Here is a 14500-nt window from a genome sequence, read left to right on the forward strand (position 1 = left end):
GTTTTGTGAGGACTTAGAATGCGTTTCTCTCTATTAGGCATTGCCACCTCCTGAATCACTACCTTTGATATCCTCCGCGCTCCCTCCCGTCCTCGCCCCTTGCGTCGATACCGACAAATCGGTCATCAGTGTATCAGGGGTATAAGTAACCACCCCCTTCATTGCCATCTCTTTCCTTCTCGCTTGGCCCTCCTGACCCGCCCTGCCTAGAGCACCAGCTATAACCTGCACACACCTCAAACTATCATCATTCGCCGGAATCGGATAGGTAACCCAGGTCGGATTAGCATCCGTATCAATAACACCAATAGTTGGTATGGTATTCAGTCCGCATTCGTGCAACATAACCCAATTCTCCAGTGGATTCAAGCAGACGACCAGATCCGGTCTGAGGACTTGGCGTTCTCGTAACTCTTCGTCGTATCCCTTAATCTCCCGGTCCAGCTCGTCCACAACTTTTGTCCTGCACTGACCCAATATCTGATGCCCATTTGTAATACTTCCCGGCGTCCACCTTTCAAACAAATGACATCCACCGGCCATCTGTGCCGCTTTGACCACACACCTATCTTGTCCTGCCCTTGTACCCACAAACAGTATCAATCCTCCCCTTTCAGCGACGCCAGAGACAACTCTACAGGCGCGGCGAAGATGCGCAGCCGTCTGGTCTAGGGAGATGATATGGATGCCTTGCCGTATGCCAAAGATATATCGAGAATTCATAGGATTCCAATGGGAAGTCTTGTGGCCAAGATGTGCTTGAGACGCGAGCAGCAGCTCGAGCGTTATGTCGGATGGGAAAGGGGGTTGAGTGAGGAGCTTGTGCGGTTGGTAGTGGTTTTGGTCTATGGAGGTACCGAGGGGTTTCGTGCGGTGTTGATTGAATCGGTAGTGATCAAATCTCTCAGCCGTCCCATCTTCGAGGAGGTTTTGAGCGGCGTGGGAGCGATTGTCGATTTGGGGAACGTATTGAACTGTCTCATTCTCGATTTGTGATTCTATGGATTTTGTCTCTCGTAAAGAGTTTTCTAGAGATGCTTCAATTGAGTCGGTGGACGATGGGAGAGTGTCGATGTCGACCTCAGTGGCTAGGGATCTTGTCCACGATCTTGTGGGATTTGTTGCTATTCGTCGGCCTACGATGGAGTCAGCGATGAGAGAAGCTATTAGTGATACTTCTACATACCATGCCGTATGAACGCTCTTCTTAATATCATTGTTGATGTGCAGGAGAAGCACAAAATGAACGGCGCCAAGAGCTTCCAAAAACGTTTCGGCAAAGTTGCTCGTTTGAGATTCGACACGTCCCACACCACGACGACTCCCACAGCATTAGACAGTGGTCACATCTCAGCCACTCAGTTATGTACGATGATGCCTCTCTCTATTACTCATTCAATCCAAGCGCACAGCCTCAGCAAGAAAAGTCTCAGTTGCCTAAGCATAAGAGGAGACAATCTGTTTTGGACCGACCCAACGTAAGCCCAGGACCTCAGCTTGCAACGGATTGCTTTCTGATGTTTTTCGCAGGAAGACATCCAGGCTGACACTGGTCGATTAGATCGCCTTGGAGACGTACTCGAGGTCCCGCAGGAGGTCGCTGGACCACCGGAAGCAACGCTGTCCCGTCGGGCACAATCTTATAGCGATTTCCATGATGCGGTAAAAGCTGTACTGGGTCAGGATGTGGTTTCTGGAGGGGCTGCGAAGGAGACAACAAAGGGAGACGAGAAGACTGAGAAGGCAGATATCACGTCGGAGCTAGACTTTGCTGATTGGTACAATGCCCTGGAACGCGAGTTACTAGACTCCAGTCATGATGATTATACGTCCGTCGCTTTTTGGAAAATTGAGAGACAAGCATGCTGAGGATGTCTACAGAAACTATCAGAGACAGTTGGAACTATCTCAGTCGCACCTGGACACTCTACTATCCGATACATCCTCGACGCTTGATCTATTAGCATCGTTGACCAGCTCGTTCAAAGATGTTGAAGCGCAGACTACAATTTTTCAAAGGCAATGTGCAGGGCTGCTGGATGAGCAGACAAGGATCACAAGACTTGCTGACAACCTCGACGATAATCTCAAGTACTACAACTATTTGGAGCCTGTCACTAGACGACTGAACGCACCAGGAGCAGGCAATTTTGTGAGGAGCAAGGAGTTTTCTGAAATGCTGGCTCGGCTTGACGATTGCTTAGAGTACATGGCAGCTCACGTAAGTGTTTTGCTCAGTAAATTATTGGGACGGGCTTAGCTAACCATATTAGCCAAAACAACGAGAAGCGGGGGCTTACCAGTCGCGCTACCGTTTGCTGATGACAAGAGGCTTAACTTTGATCCGTGTCCATTTCGTCAGTGCTTTGCGAGAGACTGCCTCCGACGTCTCGAGACGTATTGCCGATCGCCAATTGAATGATACCACGAACTCTGCACTTCTATACGCCAAGTTCCGATTTGGTGCGTCCGAGCTCAAGGAGGTCGCCCAGGAGATTCGGAAGCGAGCGGTCGTTCCGGTTGGTGCTGAGCCTGGAGCTGAAGCAGAGTATCAAAGCTTAATGAACGAATTGTATACGAGCTACTCGGCCACTCGTGGTAGGCTCGTAATTCCACTCGCCAGGAAGAAAATTGCAGACATTGCGTTGGCTCCAAGTACCTCGAAAGAGCTTGTTTCCTTTGCTCGAAGCAGCATTGGCTACACTCGTGGAGTCTGCTCCGATGAATACGAGCTTTGGCGGGAATGGTTTGAAGGAGAACATGGTCTGTATGACTTTCTCGAATCCGTGTGCGAGCCGTTGTACGACCATCTACGACCGAGGATCATTCACGAGACTCAACTGTTAAAACTGTGCGAATTGTGTACTCTTTTGCAAACCAGGTATATGCATGACCAAGACGAAGAGGCCGAGCCTATGGAGGCAAATCAGTTTGACTTCTCAATACTCATCCGTACAGCGCTTGAAGATGCCCAGACTAGACTTGTCTTTCGTGCTCAAGCTGTCCTACGTGATGAAATTGAAAGATACAGACCGAAGAAAGAGGAATTGGATTACCCAGCTCGCAATCGACGAGTTTCCCTATCTGGTACCAAATCCCAACGTCCACGTGCCACATCTGGAAGGAAAGACTCAAATGTGGAGCCTACCACTCCGATGCCCAAGACCCCCATGGTTGTGGAAGAGGGAGATTCGCCGAACGGACGCTGGGGCTTCGACATGGAAGCAGCTTTCCAAGGCTGGTATCCTACCCTGAGGAAAGCAATTTGGCTCCTGAGTCGTATCTATCGGCTCGTCAATGTATGTCTCTGCCTTCCGCAGCGTTTCCTTTACGATGTTAATTCTGACCGCAGTCCACCGTCTTTGATGATCTGGCGCACAACATAGTCCACCAAACCACCGTCTCCCTCAAGCATGCTTCCACACTCGTCGCCCAAAAGACACATAACAACTCAGCTGATGGCCGCCTCTTTCTTATCAAGCATCTATTAATCCTCAAGCAGCAAATAGTAGCTTTCGACATAGAGTATGTCACGCCAGACATCTCCTTCGATTTTTCTGGTGTCACAAACACATTCTGGGAGCTCCGAGAAAGGGGCGGCCTTTTTGACCCCCGGAACCTCTGGCGAATTATGGGTGGTGGTCTCCTACCAAAAGTCGTAGAAAACATGCTCGACGCCAAAGTTGAGCTTGACTGGAGTCTCAGGACAGTCATAAACGACCTCACGAGCGATTTCGCTTCGAAAATCACCAAGCCCGTCGATGCATCAGCCACTGCCAAGAAAGGCTTCGATGCAGTCCAGGCGGTCAACGTGATCCAAAAGGTTGGTGAGAAGGAGGTACCAGTACTTCGACGAAAATTGGATGAGTATCTAGATGACGTTCGGACCAAGGAGACGCTTGTGGCAGCCGTACAAGATCAGGTGATACAGAATTACGAAACGTTTTACGACATTTACACGGCAGAGAAGAGATCGAATGGGAAGCAAGTCAGTAAAAAGGGGAAGGGAAGGGACGACGAGGCATGGGATCCTGATATGTTTACGGAATGGGCTGCGAGCATATTCAGGGTCAGAGGTATGGGTGCACTGGATGAGGATGAAGAAAGCAGGAGTAGGAGTATGAGTCGGAGTGGAAGCATGTAGAAGTAGTTGTTTCATAGTGACGGGGTTGGGGTTGGGGCTCCCCCAACATCAGTAGCCATTTAATGAGAGCACCACTTGATTCGATGCCTGATTGATTACTCCTCTAGATTGGCATTGAATTTGACCGCAATTCACATTACTGTTGAGTATATTCTACTGCGTGGGGCCCTTTAACGGTTGCATCTCCGCTCCCGCTGAGGACCCCACTCCCATGCGGCGTGCTTCAGCCTCCGCTTATCCCACAATATATTACCTTTCAACGGGGCGCTCCAATTCCAATATTCATTGCTTGTCAGAGCTTTACACTTCTTACTACTCGCACAACAGACAACTTCAGTCCAACACGAATGCCAACCCCTCGAAACCCAACTCTCACCCCAGACTTACCGTTCCGCTGCCCTTCCTAAGATCCCCACCCTTTTCCACCTAAGCGCGCAACGATCAGAGATACACCAAGTTTATTCTATCACTGAACCATCCTCTCACGCCGGCCCCGGAGGTTCTTCCCATACAGCGGATCCAATCGCCCTTATCGAATCCAAGTATCTCTCTCGAGTCCCCCACCTCCCTCTACCATGGCTGCTCAAGAGGGGCAGGCAAAGCCCCAGATCCAGCCATGCAGGTACAAGACTGGGAAAACACTGGGCGCAGGGAGCTACTCGGTGGTAAAGGAGTGTGTGCATATAGACACCGGAAGATACTATGCGGCGAAAGTTATCAACAAGAGGATGATGGCGGGCAGGGAGCATATGGTACGGGCCGAATTGTTGAAACGTGGGCTTAGGGACAATCAGGGCTGACGACAGCTGTGATAGGTACGGAACGAGATCGCAGTTTTGAAGAGGGTGTCGATGGGCCATCAAAATATTTTGACGCTAGTGGACTACTTCGAGACCATGAACAATTGTTTGTCTCTCGGGGGTGCTTCCGGTCAATTGGCTCCAATATTTTTACTTACGATCCCACAGTGTACCTAGTAACCGACCTCGCCCTCGGCGGCGAATTGTTCGATCGAATATGTCGCAAAGGAAGCTACTACGAATCCGACGCTGCAGACCTAATCCGTGCAACTCTTTCCGCAGTCGCCTATCTTCATGACCATGGGATTGTACACCGCGATCTGAAACCCGAGAACCTTTTATTTCGAACACCAGAAGACAACGCAGATTTGCTAATAGCAGATTTTGGTCTTTCAAGAATAATGGACGAAGAGGCGTTTCACGTTCTCACGACGACTTGCGGTACACCGGGCTACATGGCCCCTGAAATTTTCAAGAAGACCGGTCACGGCAAACCAGTGTTTGTTGCCCTTCAAACCCTCACCATGCCCATTTCTAATGCCAGCTTTAGAGACGTCTGGGCAATAGGCGTAATAACCTACTTCCTCCTCTGCGGCTACACCCCTTTCGACCGGGACTCCAATCTCGAAGAAATGCAAGCCATCTTAGTTGCCGACTACTCCTTCACCCCCCTCGAATATTGGCGTTCCGTCTCCCTCTCCGCACGCGAGTTCGTCAAACGCTGTCTGACCATCGACCCCCAACAACGCATGACAGCACACGAAGCGCTCTCACACCCTTTTGTTGACGAAATGGCGAGACAACAACGAGGTGAAGGTGCGAGAGGTGGAGGCGATTTGTTACCTGTGATTAAAAAGAATTTCAATGCGCGAAGGACTTTGCACGCGGCCATTGATACAATACGGGCTATTAACAAGCTGAGGGAAGGAGGTGCGGCGGGATTGATGGAGGGGGCTCTGAGCCAACAGCCGAAGGTCAAGCAGCAGGATAATGGGAATGAGGCGAAGTGGAATGAGGCGAAGTTTACGGGGCAGGGGGGTAGTCAGATGGAGATTGACAGTCGGGGAAATGCGAGAGGCCAAACGGAGGAGCAGATTCGGGAACAGCAGAGACGGGTTGAGGAGACGAGTCGAGGATTATGGGGACAGGCGAGGGGCTGAGATGGAAATCCCCATAGTTGAAAGGCAAAAGGGTTCCTGGAAGGGTCGACACGGGCATCTTTACCCTCGTACTCTTATCAAGCAAGCTTGGGACGAACAGGAGCACACATTGTATAGATCAGCGTTATGACGGGCCGGCGTTCGAAATGCAACAAAGACGTTAGCCTTCTGGAGATGTTGATTTTCTATCCTAGTAGTATGAATTTACAACCGAATTATCTACTTCTCGTAGGTTTAGTGGCTAGATTCAAGATGCTGTACCTTATCTTCAAACCCGGAGATACCTCCTAAGCCCTATGCCCTAAATGCCAAGGCTGAGAGGAGCAGCCCGAGTAGTCATCGTTCAGGCATCATACTACCGGCGTGTCTCTCTCCGCCCTTGCATTATCTTCCCTCTTCCTCACCTCCACTGCCTCTTCCAGCCTTTCTTAGGCCAATCTTGCCATGCATAGAACCAATATGACCTGAGGACTTGACATACTTTTCTATCTACCTCTTCCTAGAAGTACATATTGCACAATCCACATCCATTGTCACCTTTCCAGTCAACTTATATAAGATGGCGACTCCGGCCCACTGCACCTACTGCTTTGAGATCCTAATTGCCGACCTCGAAGATCGGGAGCCGCTCGAATACCGGCAGGTCCTCGATCTGTGGACTCAATACGAAGCGCTCACCAAATCCAAGCCTACCGAAACTGAAGAAGACGATGAGGATGAGCACGACCCTGATCTACAGGGCCGAGACGACTTGGAAGAGGATAGCGAGATGGACGGGTTAGAAGAGGCAGACGAGGACGAGGACGGAGAAGACGACGCGCCCCCAGAAGAACTTGCCCAACATGCATCCTCGAAACTGTCCCTCCCCAGCATATCCCGCCTGCAAGCCTCCTCCCCCGCCTCGGCCTCCTCCGCTTCTTCCACCCCGTCCTCCCTCTCCACAACTTCCTCCAATGCAGCTTTAGACACCACCTCGAAATCCTCTTCCAAGACCTCTTTCTTCAGCTTCGGCAGTCGGCGCTCACAGCAACCATCACCTGCCCCGCCGCTTAAAGAAGAAGAGCACCCCTTGTTTGTGACATGGAACACGATATCACCACGGAGTGGGAACAAAAGCCTCCGGGGATGCATTGGCACGTTTGAAGCGCAGGAGCTGGAGGCTGGGTTGAGGGGGTACGCTTTGACCGCGTAAGTTCCATTCACCTACTACCCAACCTACAAAAAGATGGCAGTATCTGCACCCTAGCTGACTGTTCGTATGTACATATAGTGCATTCGACGACCACCGCTTCCCCGCCATCTCTCTTCCCGAACTTCCCACCCTCTCCACCTCCATTACCCTCCTCACAAACTTCACCCCAGCCTCGCACCCCCTCGACTGGACCCTCGGCACCCACGGTATCCGCATTTCCTTCTCCCACCACGGCAAACGCTACAGCGCAACTTATCTGCCCGACGTGGCCGTCGAGCAGGGATGGAGCAAGGAAGAGACGATCGTGAGTTTGATGCGGAAGGCGGGTTGGAAGGGGAGGAGTGGTGAGTGGAGGGATGTCAAAGGGTTAGGGGTTGTGACGTATGAGGGGAAGAAGGCGAGTCTGGGGTGGGCGGAGTGGAGGGGATGGAGGAGTTGGGTGGAGGGGTTGAGGAACTGAAATCTTTTTCAGCTTGCATTGACATGGTCGTCCGGAGTAGGTCTTCCGCTGGGTGGCCTAAACATTTGGAGTACGGTAAGTGGTTATACATAGTGGCCATTTTCCGATGATATTAGACCTAGATCTCTTCATCTAGGCTAGACAAAACCAACGCCTTTCCCCTTCTCTCTCTCCCAGCGCCGTGGACAAGGAAGCCAGCGCTCTGAAAATAACGATGCTTGAACCCTTAAACCATCTCCATAACTCACACCCATCACCCTGCCCCCCTAGATCTCCAACCCCAGTCCCTCCCTCCCTCCCTCCCTCCCTCCATCCCTTCCCTAACCACACCCCCGCAGCCCCTCCGTCCACCTTCCACCAAAGCACCCTCTACCTCCACCTCCACACCATCAACCACAACATCAACCACCCCATTTCCGCCCCACCGCATCGCGCCCTCCTCCCAACCCAACCCAACACGCCACAACAAGAGCGCCCACTCAGTCAGTCCTCTCTCCCTCCGTCCAGACCAAACCAGACCAGACCAGACCAGACCAGGGGCCGTCCTCACCCATCCGTACCTCCGCCCTCCCGACCCCCAAAACCAGGGAGCCGGATCCCGAAAAAAGCGTTGTAGATGCGGGTATGGAAAGGAGAAAAAGGGTCGTGTGTGGGGAGTAAGAGTACTAGTACCCACCTATAACCCGATCAACCCCCCTCCCCCCCAAATGCCTCGAAAAACCACCCAGCCGACGACGATTCTCCCACTCTCATGCCCTCTCCCTTCGAGACCGGGGCAGCTAAGGAGAAGTTTGTGTGGTGGTTGATTTGGATGTGAGGAAGGGAAGCACAGCCGGATATGCTGCGTGGGTCTCACAAAATGTTCGCTGTAGCTGATCAAGCCATTTCCTTGCTATCCTTACTAATCGTCGTAGCATCTTTCCCGCGTCTGCCTTCTGTGGAAGACACATATGAGAAGTAAGCTTGAGGTTATCTTGCACTTTCTGGCCTTTTCGCACCACTTGTCGAGATCCTAGAGGGTTAGCATTAAACAGGTCACAGAGTTCGACTGTCACAAGCAGGCGAAAGGTACCACGGCCTGACACGTGGAATGTTTGATTTCTTGTGAGCATTTCTATCTGATATCTCTTCTATGAACAAGCAAGCATGGTGGTCGTGATGATGAGTGCTAAGCTTCAGTTGCAAATGTCGCTGCCTCAGCCGTAGTTTTTCTCTGGCGCAGGACCGAGATCCGAAGATGATCGAACCAAGAGAAGCATGAGTGATGATCCGATAATCTGCTCTGGAATGAGGCAAATGTAATGCATCAAGGTGAGGACTTTGGTGTATGTGATGAATGAGCACGCCTAATCAATATGAGTCGCTAAGAGAAAGGAAATTCGTATCAAGTCGAAGCGTGAATGTTCGAGCCAATGTACCTATCCTGCTCAGATGTACCACATACCCAACCCGATGCCGTTTGTAGGCTCCATGGGAAGGAGCTTGGCCCATTCGCTATCAGACCCGTCGGAGACCTTGATTATACCCTTGCCTGCTCGCTTCTCGCGGTTGATCCTCGAGATTTCGCTCTTGGCTAGATCAATGTGAGAAGTGGCACGATTTGAAGCCAAGTGGGCGTAGTAGACTGCAGGAACTATAAAATGGTCAGCTTGGATGTATGAACAAGAAGGTATTAAGACTTACACAACGAGACCGGAGTTGTAGCACGCTGGAATTGGTAGCAGTGCTCATAGAGAAGAGTTTGGAACTTCTCAACAGGAAGGTTGGCCTCATCCATCAGCATGTGGTAGTGAACAGGACGAGCGGTTCCCTGGATAGCCACGTGTGAGCAGAGATAAATATCATTCTCCCAAGGATGAGTGACATCGCGTTCGACCAAGGTACCAGGCACAGGGTTTCCATTCTTGTCGCCAGCCATTCCCTGTGGAGGGAAGAAACGAATGTGGTGACGCTTCTCAGCGACAACAACGGTCATCTTTGGCTATCATACATGTTAGCTACTCCTACAAAATTGAATCGCGCATTGGTCGTACCTTATTGCCGGGGTCACGCTGGCCCATTTCATCCATGAGCTGCTTGATATCTGCCACTTCCTGCTTAAGCAAAGCGGTGTATTGACCTTCGGAAACTCCGTCGCGGAAATAGTAAAGGTGCTTGGGAGGGTGGCCATTCCCAACGTTCGCCATCCACCATGCAACAAGGGGCTTGAGCATCTCATGGATATTGGAGCTCGTGATCATCTCAACACGATGTCCGTTTGACTGGACGGCAGCTCCGTAACGAGAGCATGTTCTATCCAAGGAGACAGTCATAGCAGCCATAGAGGCCATGTCTACCATACCAGGTGCAGCATGAGAGACATCGGCACCAATGATCATCGTAGACTCTTCGAAGTATTGCTTTTTCTGCTAGCTGTCAGTATTTGCACGCTTTGAAAAAAGATGAGACTGGCTGATGTCTTACGGCTTTGATCATAGAAGTGGTTCCGCCAAGCTTGCAATTGAATTTCATCAGGACATTCGAGCAGTACTGCGGCTGATTCTTGACAACGTTGCTGGCCTGAACGCATTGAGACATGATACCAAAGCGACAATCGCAGCTCTTCTTGACCCGATTATACACCTCCGCACTCTTGTTTGACAAGATCACCATCAGCATTTGAGGTCGCAGGTTGGCTGCGCTGCCAGCTCGCATGAAGCATGTCTCAATGGCTTTGGCGTCGTCCGGGACTCCGCCAATTATTGGAGGATTCATATTCTCGACCTGTCCGCCATGGCCACGATAAAGAGTCAAGAAATTCTTCTTGAATGCCTCAATCTGGTCCACAGTCACAGGTGGTCGACGATCTTGAGGCATAAGAACAACAATGCCCCACGACTTCAGAGGTCGGTCGTTTGGCTGAAGGAATACTTTACCTCTCAAGTCCCAACGACCGGTGAAATTGGGCTTGGCCGTTGCGCCCTTTGCGAACAATGGCTCAGGCGGCTCCAGGATACGAGCATTAGTCTTGAGCATCGTTGGATTGATTTTCATCCCGTAACCTAGGAGCATGGGGTCTTTGGCCCAGTCGAGCTTCTTCAGCCCTTGGTCGATTGCCTGACGACGCTGTGGAGGTCGCGATACTGCAAATTTGATCATATTGGCCGTCTGGTTGGAACATTAGCCGAGTGTTCTTGGATGGGTATACGAGTAAGCCATCGTTACCTGATCGGAATTTAACTTGAAAGGGTAGCGCTGTCCATCGCACATGACACAGACCTCCATGGGAAAGAGCACATTGGGCTTCTGGGTCTGGACCAAGGGCAACCATGGCTGTCTGAGTGGGATATTATACTTCTTCTGGAAGTACTCGTAGACGCTCATATTGGTGACCTTGCCAGTGGCTTTCTCAGTCACGTCGAATTTGTGCTCTTTAGCATTGAGTCTAGAGATCTGCTTGACGGTCCAGATCTTTGTCTCTAGGTTGAATTAGTATCGCTCTATTTGTCAAGCTGGGAGCATGAGCTTACCATCACTACCACGGTGCTTGACGAAGAATTTGTTCCGACAGAGACGCTTGAACAAAGGCATATACATAGTGTCTCTCCCATCAGGTTGTCGATGAGACGTAGATTCAAAGCGTTCCGGACCTTTCTCGCCAGACAGTTGGAATGCAAGCATATTGAACGGCAAAGGGTGCCAAAAGCACGAATTTGACACGTCGACATTGACGACCAAGCGCTTGCCCTGGAGATGAAAAGTCAGCACGAACTGAGTATGAAGGACAGATGTAGTACCTCGGCTAAACGAATGGATTGATAAACACCCTTCATAGCCTCAACGCCTCCAGTGAGTAGAGTGCGCTCCTCAGAGACAGGATGACGTGCAAAGTACGATCGCCGTAGATTGATCATCGACTTTGAGGGTGTTTCGCGCAGCAAGTGGTCAAGGAAGTCTGAACAATGTTAACAATGTTCTATGAAAGGCAACAAGTAAGCCTTACTGATTCCTTCCAAGATCCCATTGTCGAAGTCCACTGTGCCTTCCAGGTACGCTCGAACCGTTGCCAACTGGACCTTCTTGGCAAACTTGATCGCGACTCTATGCTTATTCTCTCGAGCAGCTTGACCGTCACGAGGCGCACGAGGTGTTTGACCCTTCTCGACATCGAGATCGACAACGAATGAACGGTCAGGCTTCTGGGAAGTGGCCCTGTAGCTATTAGCAGAGAGCATGTCGGAAGGTTGCCATGACTTACCATCCAAGATGACTGACATCGAAGATGAAACCGGGGCCGTACTGCGATATCTCGCTCTTGACCTTCTTGGAAGCCCATACGGCCTGAATGAGACCACGCTTCTCTGCGCCGTTTCCGATGACGATCTATGAGTGCCCTATCAGTCCATGCCAGCCAAGAGGTTGAGAAGACTTACATCATATTGGTAGATATTGATAGTCGGCCACTGCTCGACGATATGGGAGTTGACCTGAATCACTGCAGGCTTACCGGCTTTGCTGAATGCCTTACGGCTCATCATAGTCGTCGGCATCTGATCACGGAAAGGGTTAGGGATAGGATCAATGATAAGATTGATCATAGGCTTTGTAGGCAAGCCAACACCAATGTCAGGAGTATTAGAAGATTTGTCTTGAGGGGCTGAGGACGACATGATGAGAGTAGGGAGACTTTCAGAGACAGTCGAGTGTGATGTTGGAGAGAGTGAAGATGCTGACAGACTTTGCAAAGTGCTGGTATGCAGTAGTAGATGTGTGCTGTAATGCTTGCTGAAGTGTAGAGTGTATGATGGAGATGATTGATGATGATGTTGGATGGGGATGTTGGATGTGTAGAAGAATGCTGTTGTGGGAGGATGTTGTAGGAAGGATGGAGGTTTGGTGCTGGATGGGGTTTAAATAGTGGAGGGTGCCTCGATGTGAAGCTTCTTTGCCACGTGAATGGAGAAAGGAAATGAATAGGATGAATGGCGTGTTGAATGAATGGAAACAACATGAATAAGAAAGAGGTTGGCTTTGGAGGTGTGAAGCTGAGCAAGTGACAGAGAACCTTCCTTCGCGCGGTGGAATGAAGCCAGCAAAGCATTCATTCTCGCCAGAAGTCCTCTGACAGCAAGCAGGGCAGCTTAAGAATCTCAACACACAAAGACACAAGGAAATGTGAATCGGGAGCGCAGAGTGACATGGAAACTGTGACAAGCAGGCAAATCTTGGGCTTACTTGACTAAACATATTATATGCCGCTCCTCCAAAGTCGACGTTCCTAAGGAGCACTTGAGGCGCGGGGTCGCCCGCAGGGTCTACTGTCTGACGAGTTTGGCTAGCTCCACGAACTTGGCTACCTGGACGGGAAGAACTACGGGTTCCGGCTACTGAGCCAGAACGGCCACGGGCTTCCCCAGCGTTGGATCCTGGGCCATCGTATGGCTCGGGCTGAGCTTCAGCAGGGCCTGCCGCCGAGCCACCTTGATTACGACGAGGTGCCCCGCGGGCAGCGGCGCTACGCTTGGTGTGAGCACCTGGCATGATAGGTGATCTATGGTGCGATACTGATTAGCTAAGGCAAAGCGATGAGGTGATGACTTGTTGTGTATGGTGTTGAAGAGTTGAGATGAGTGTGTTGATGGAAGAGAAAGAAAGTGAATGAGTGCGATGAGCTTGATGAGTGTGAGTACGAAGATGACAAGCCCAAGCAGGAGAAAAGGTAAAAGAGCAAGCTTGTGAGCTTTGCAGAATCTATGCTGCTATAATGAGGATGTCGAAGCAGTGAGTGTGGTGTACGAGCAAAGAAGGGGCGAGCTTGAGAGAGGAGTAGAAGTATGATGGGAGTTGACAAGCAGTCAAAGGCAAATGAGATGAGGTCTGGATGCTTGGGAGGATGAAAGTTATGAACATGAAACTTACAGTCACTTGCTTCACGTAATGTGATGAAACTGATTATGGTGAGCTGAGCGAGTTGCGAGTGTTGCGTGTGGGTGTGAGTGTGCGATGTGAAATAGGTCGATTGGGCTAAGTGCGGATGGCGATTGTTTGCGAGGAAGGAATGAATGAGGTGTCAAACATCAAAATGAGGTAGTCCACGCGTGCGAGAACGATGATTGGCTGTTTGAGCTTGCAGTGCATACGCTCATTGATTGACTGATTGATTGATTGAACAAATAGGAGCGTATGAATGTGTATGATTAAAGAAGGAGAAGGAAGTTGTGGAAGAAGACTAAGAAAGGTCCGAACGAGGAAGCAACAACAGACCTTAGCGCAACGCTAAGTCACTAGCGTTATATGCTTCTACTGATAGCCAAATTACTTTGTGACTTCTACGGTAGAAACTTTGGGACCAGTTGACGTTTGGCAATCATGTTCAAGCAAGGAGAGTTCCTGCAGCCATTGGATGCCAACTTATCTACCGCCGCAAACGCGATAAGCGACGGATTGACTTTGCCTGCAGCGTGCGAAGCAGGATTGGTACTACGCTGAACATTCGCGTAGGAGCCTACAGCCTACACCTGACCTGTCATTGACTCTTAGCAGGTCTGAAAGTGCTCTAGCATAAGGGTGAAGTTGTGGGTACAGGGATATTGAGCTAGGAAGGCACGCTTCGTGAAAGAGCTTGGAAGGGAATTTTGATGATGGGTTGATCTGGGGTGCTGCAAGTACGCAATTTGGGGAGTAGACTTCTTGGAGCTTCGTGAGCAATGCCTGAGAACGGGATGGGCGTTTGGAGAGCTTAAACTGCTTGATTTTCCTTAGCAG

At 50.5% G+C, this 14500-nt stretch overlaps 5 protein-coding genes across 5 annotated transcripts; 3 read left to right on the forward strand and 2 right to left on the reverse strand.

Annotated features, from left to right (window-relative positions):
- Nucleotides 1-33: 33 nt before the first annotated feature.
- On the reverse strand, nucleotides 34-1217 carry HO133_005015 (uncharacterized protein; the record flags this gene model as incomplete). The annotated part of the gene is made up of 2 exons (XM_037295927.1): nucleotides 34-1136; nucleotides 1187-1217. The coding sequence occupies 2 exons, from the start codon at nucleotides 1215-1217 to the stop codon at nucleotides 34-36; spliced, it is 1134 nt and encodes a 377-aa protein (XP_037148625.1).
- Nucleotides 1218-1364: 147 nt separating this feature from the next.
- Nucleotides 1365-4144, forward strand: HO133_005016 (uncharacterized protein; the record flags this gene model as incomplete). The annotated part of the gene is made up of 5 exons (XM_037295928.1): nucleotides 1365-1478; nucleotides 1531-1829; nucleotides 1882-2221; nucleotides 2274-3299; nucleotides 3353-4144. 5 exons carry the CDS (start codon nucleotides 1365-1367, stop codon nucleotides 4142-4144), a joined length of 2571 nt encoding a protein of 856 aa, XP_037148626.1.
- A 575-nt stretch (nucleotides 4145-4719) lies between these two features.
- Nucleotides 4720-6104, forward strand: HO133_005017 (uncharacterized protein; the record flags this gene model as incomplete). Its single annotated transcript, XM_037295929.1, has 4 exons — nucleotides 4720-4896; nucleotides 4960-5050; nucleotides 5113-5443; nucleotides 5495-6104. The coding sequence occupies 4 exons, from the start codon at nucleotides 4720-4722 to the stop codon at nucleotides 6102-6104; spliced, it is 1209 nt and encodes a 402-aa protein (XP_037148627.1).
- Nucleotides 6105-6663: 559 nt separating this feature from the next.
- HO133_005018 (uncharacterized protein) lies at nucleotides 6664-7756 on the forward strand (the record flags this gene model as incomplete). Its single annotated transcript, XM_037295930.1, has 2 exons — nucleotides 6664-7292; nucleotides 7375-7756. 2 exons carry the CDS (start codon nucleotides 6664-6666, stop codon nucleotides 7754-7756), a joined length of 1011 nt encoding a protein of 336 aa, XP_037148628.1.
- A 1427-nt stretch (nucleotides 7757-9183) lies between these two features.
- Nucleotides 9184-12405, reverse strand: HO133_005019 (uncharacterized protein; the record flags this gene model as incomplete). The annotated part of the gene is made up of 10 exons (XM_037295931.1): nucleotides 9184-9389; nucleotides 9440-9737; nucleotides 9790-10161; nucleotides 10220-10903; nucleotides 10961-11214; nucleotides 11266-11482; nucleotides 11533-11690; nucleotides 11739-11947; nucleotides 11994-12118; nucleotides 12169-12405. 10 exons carry the CDS (start codon nucleotides 12403-12405, stop codon nucleotides 9184-9186), a joined length of 2760 nt encoding a protein of 919 aa, XP_037148629.1.
- Between the last annotated feature and the right edge of the window lie 2095 nt (nucleotides 12406-14500).

The sequence above is a fragment of the Letharia lupina genome (assembly GCF_014066315.1).
Source record: "Letharia lupina isolate WasteWater1 chromosome Unknown contig_20, whole genome shotgun sequence".
NCBI classification, from domain to species: Eukaryota; Fungi; Ascomycota; class Lecanoromycetes; order Lecanorales; family Parmeliaceae; genus Letharia; species Letharia lupina.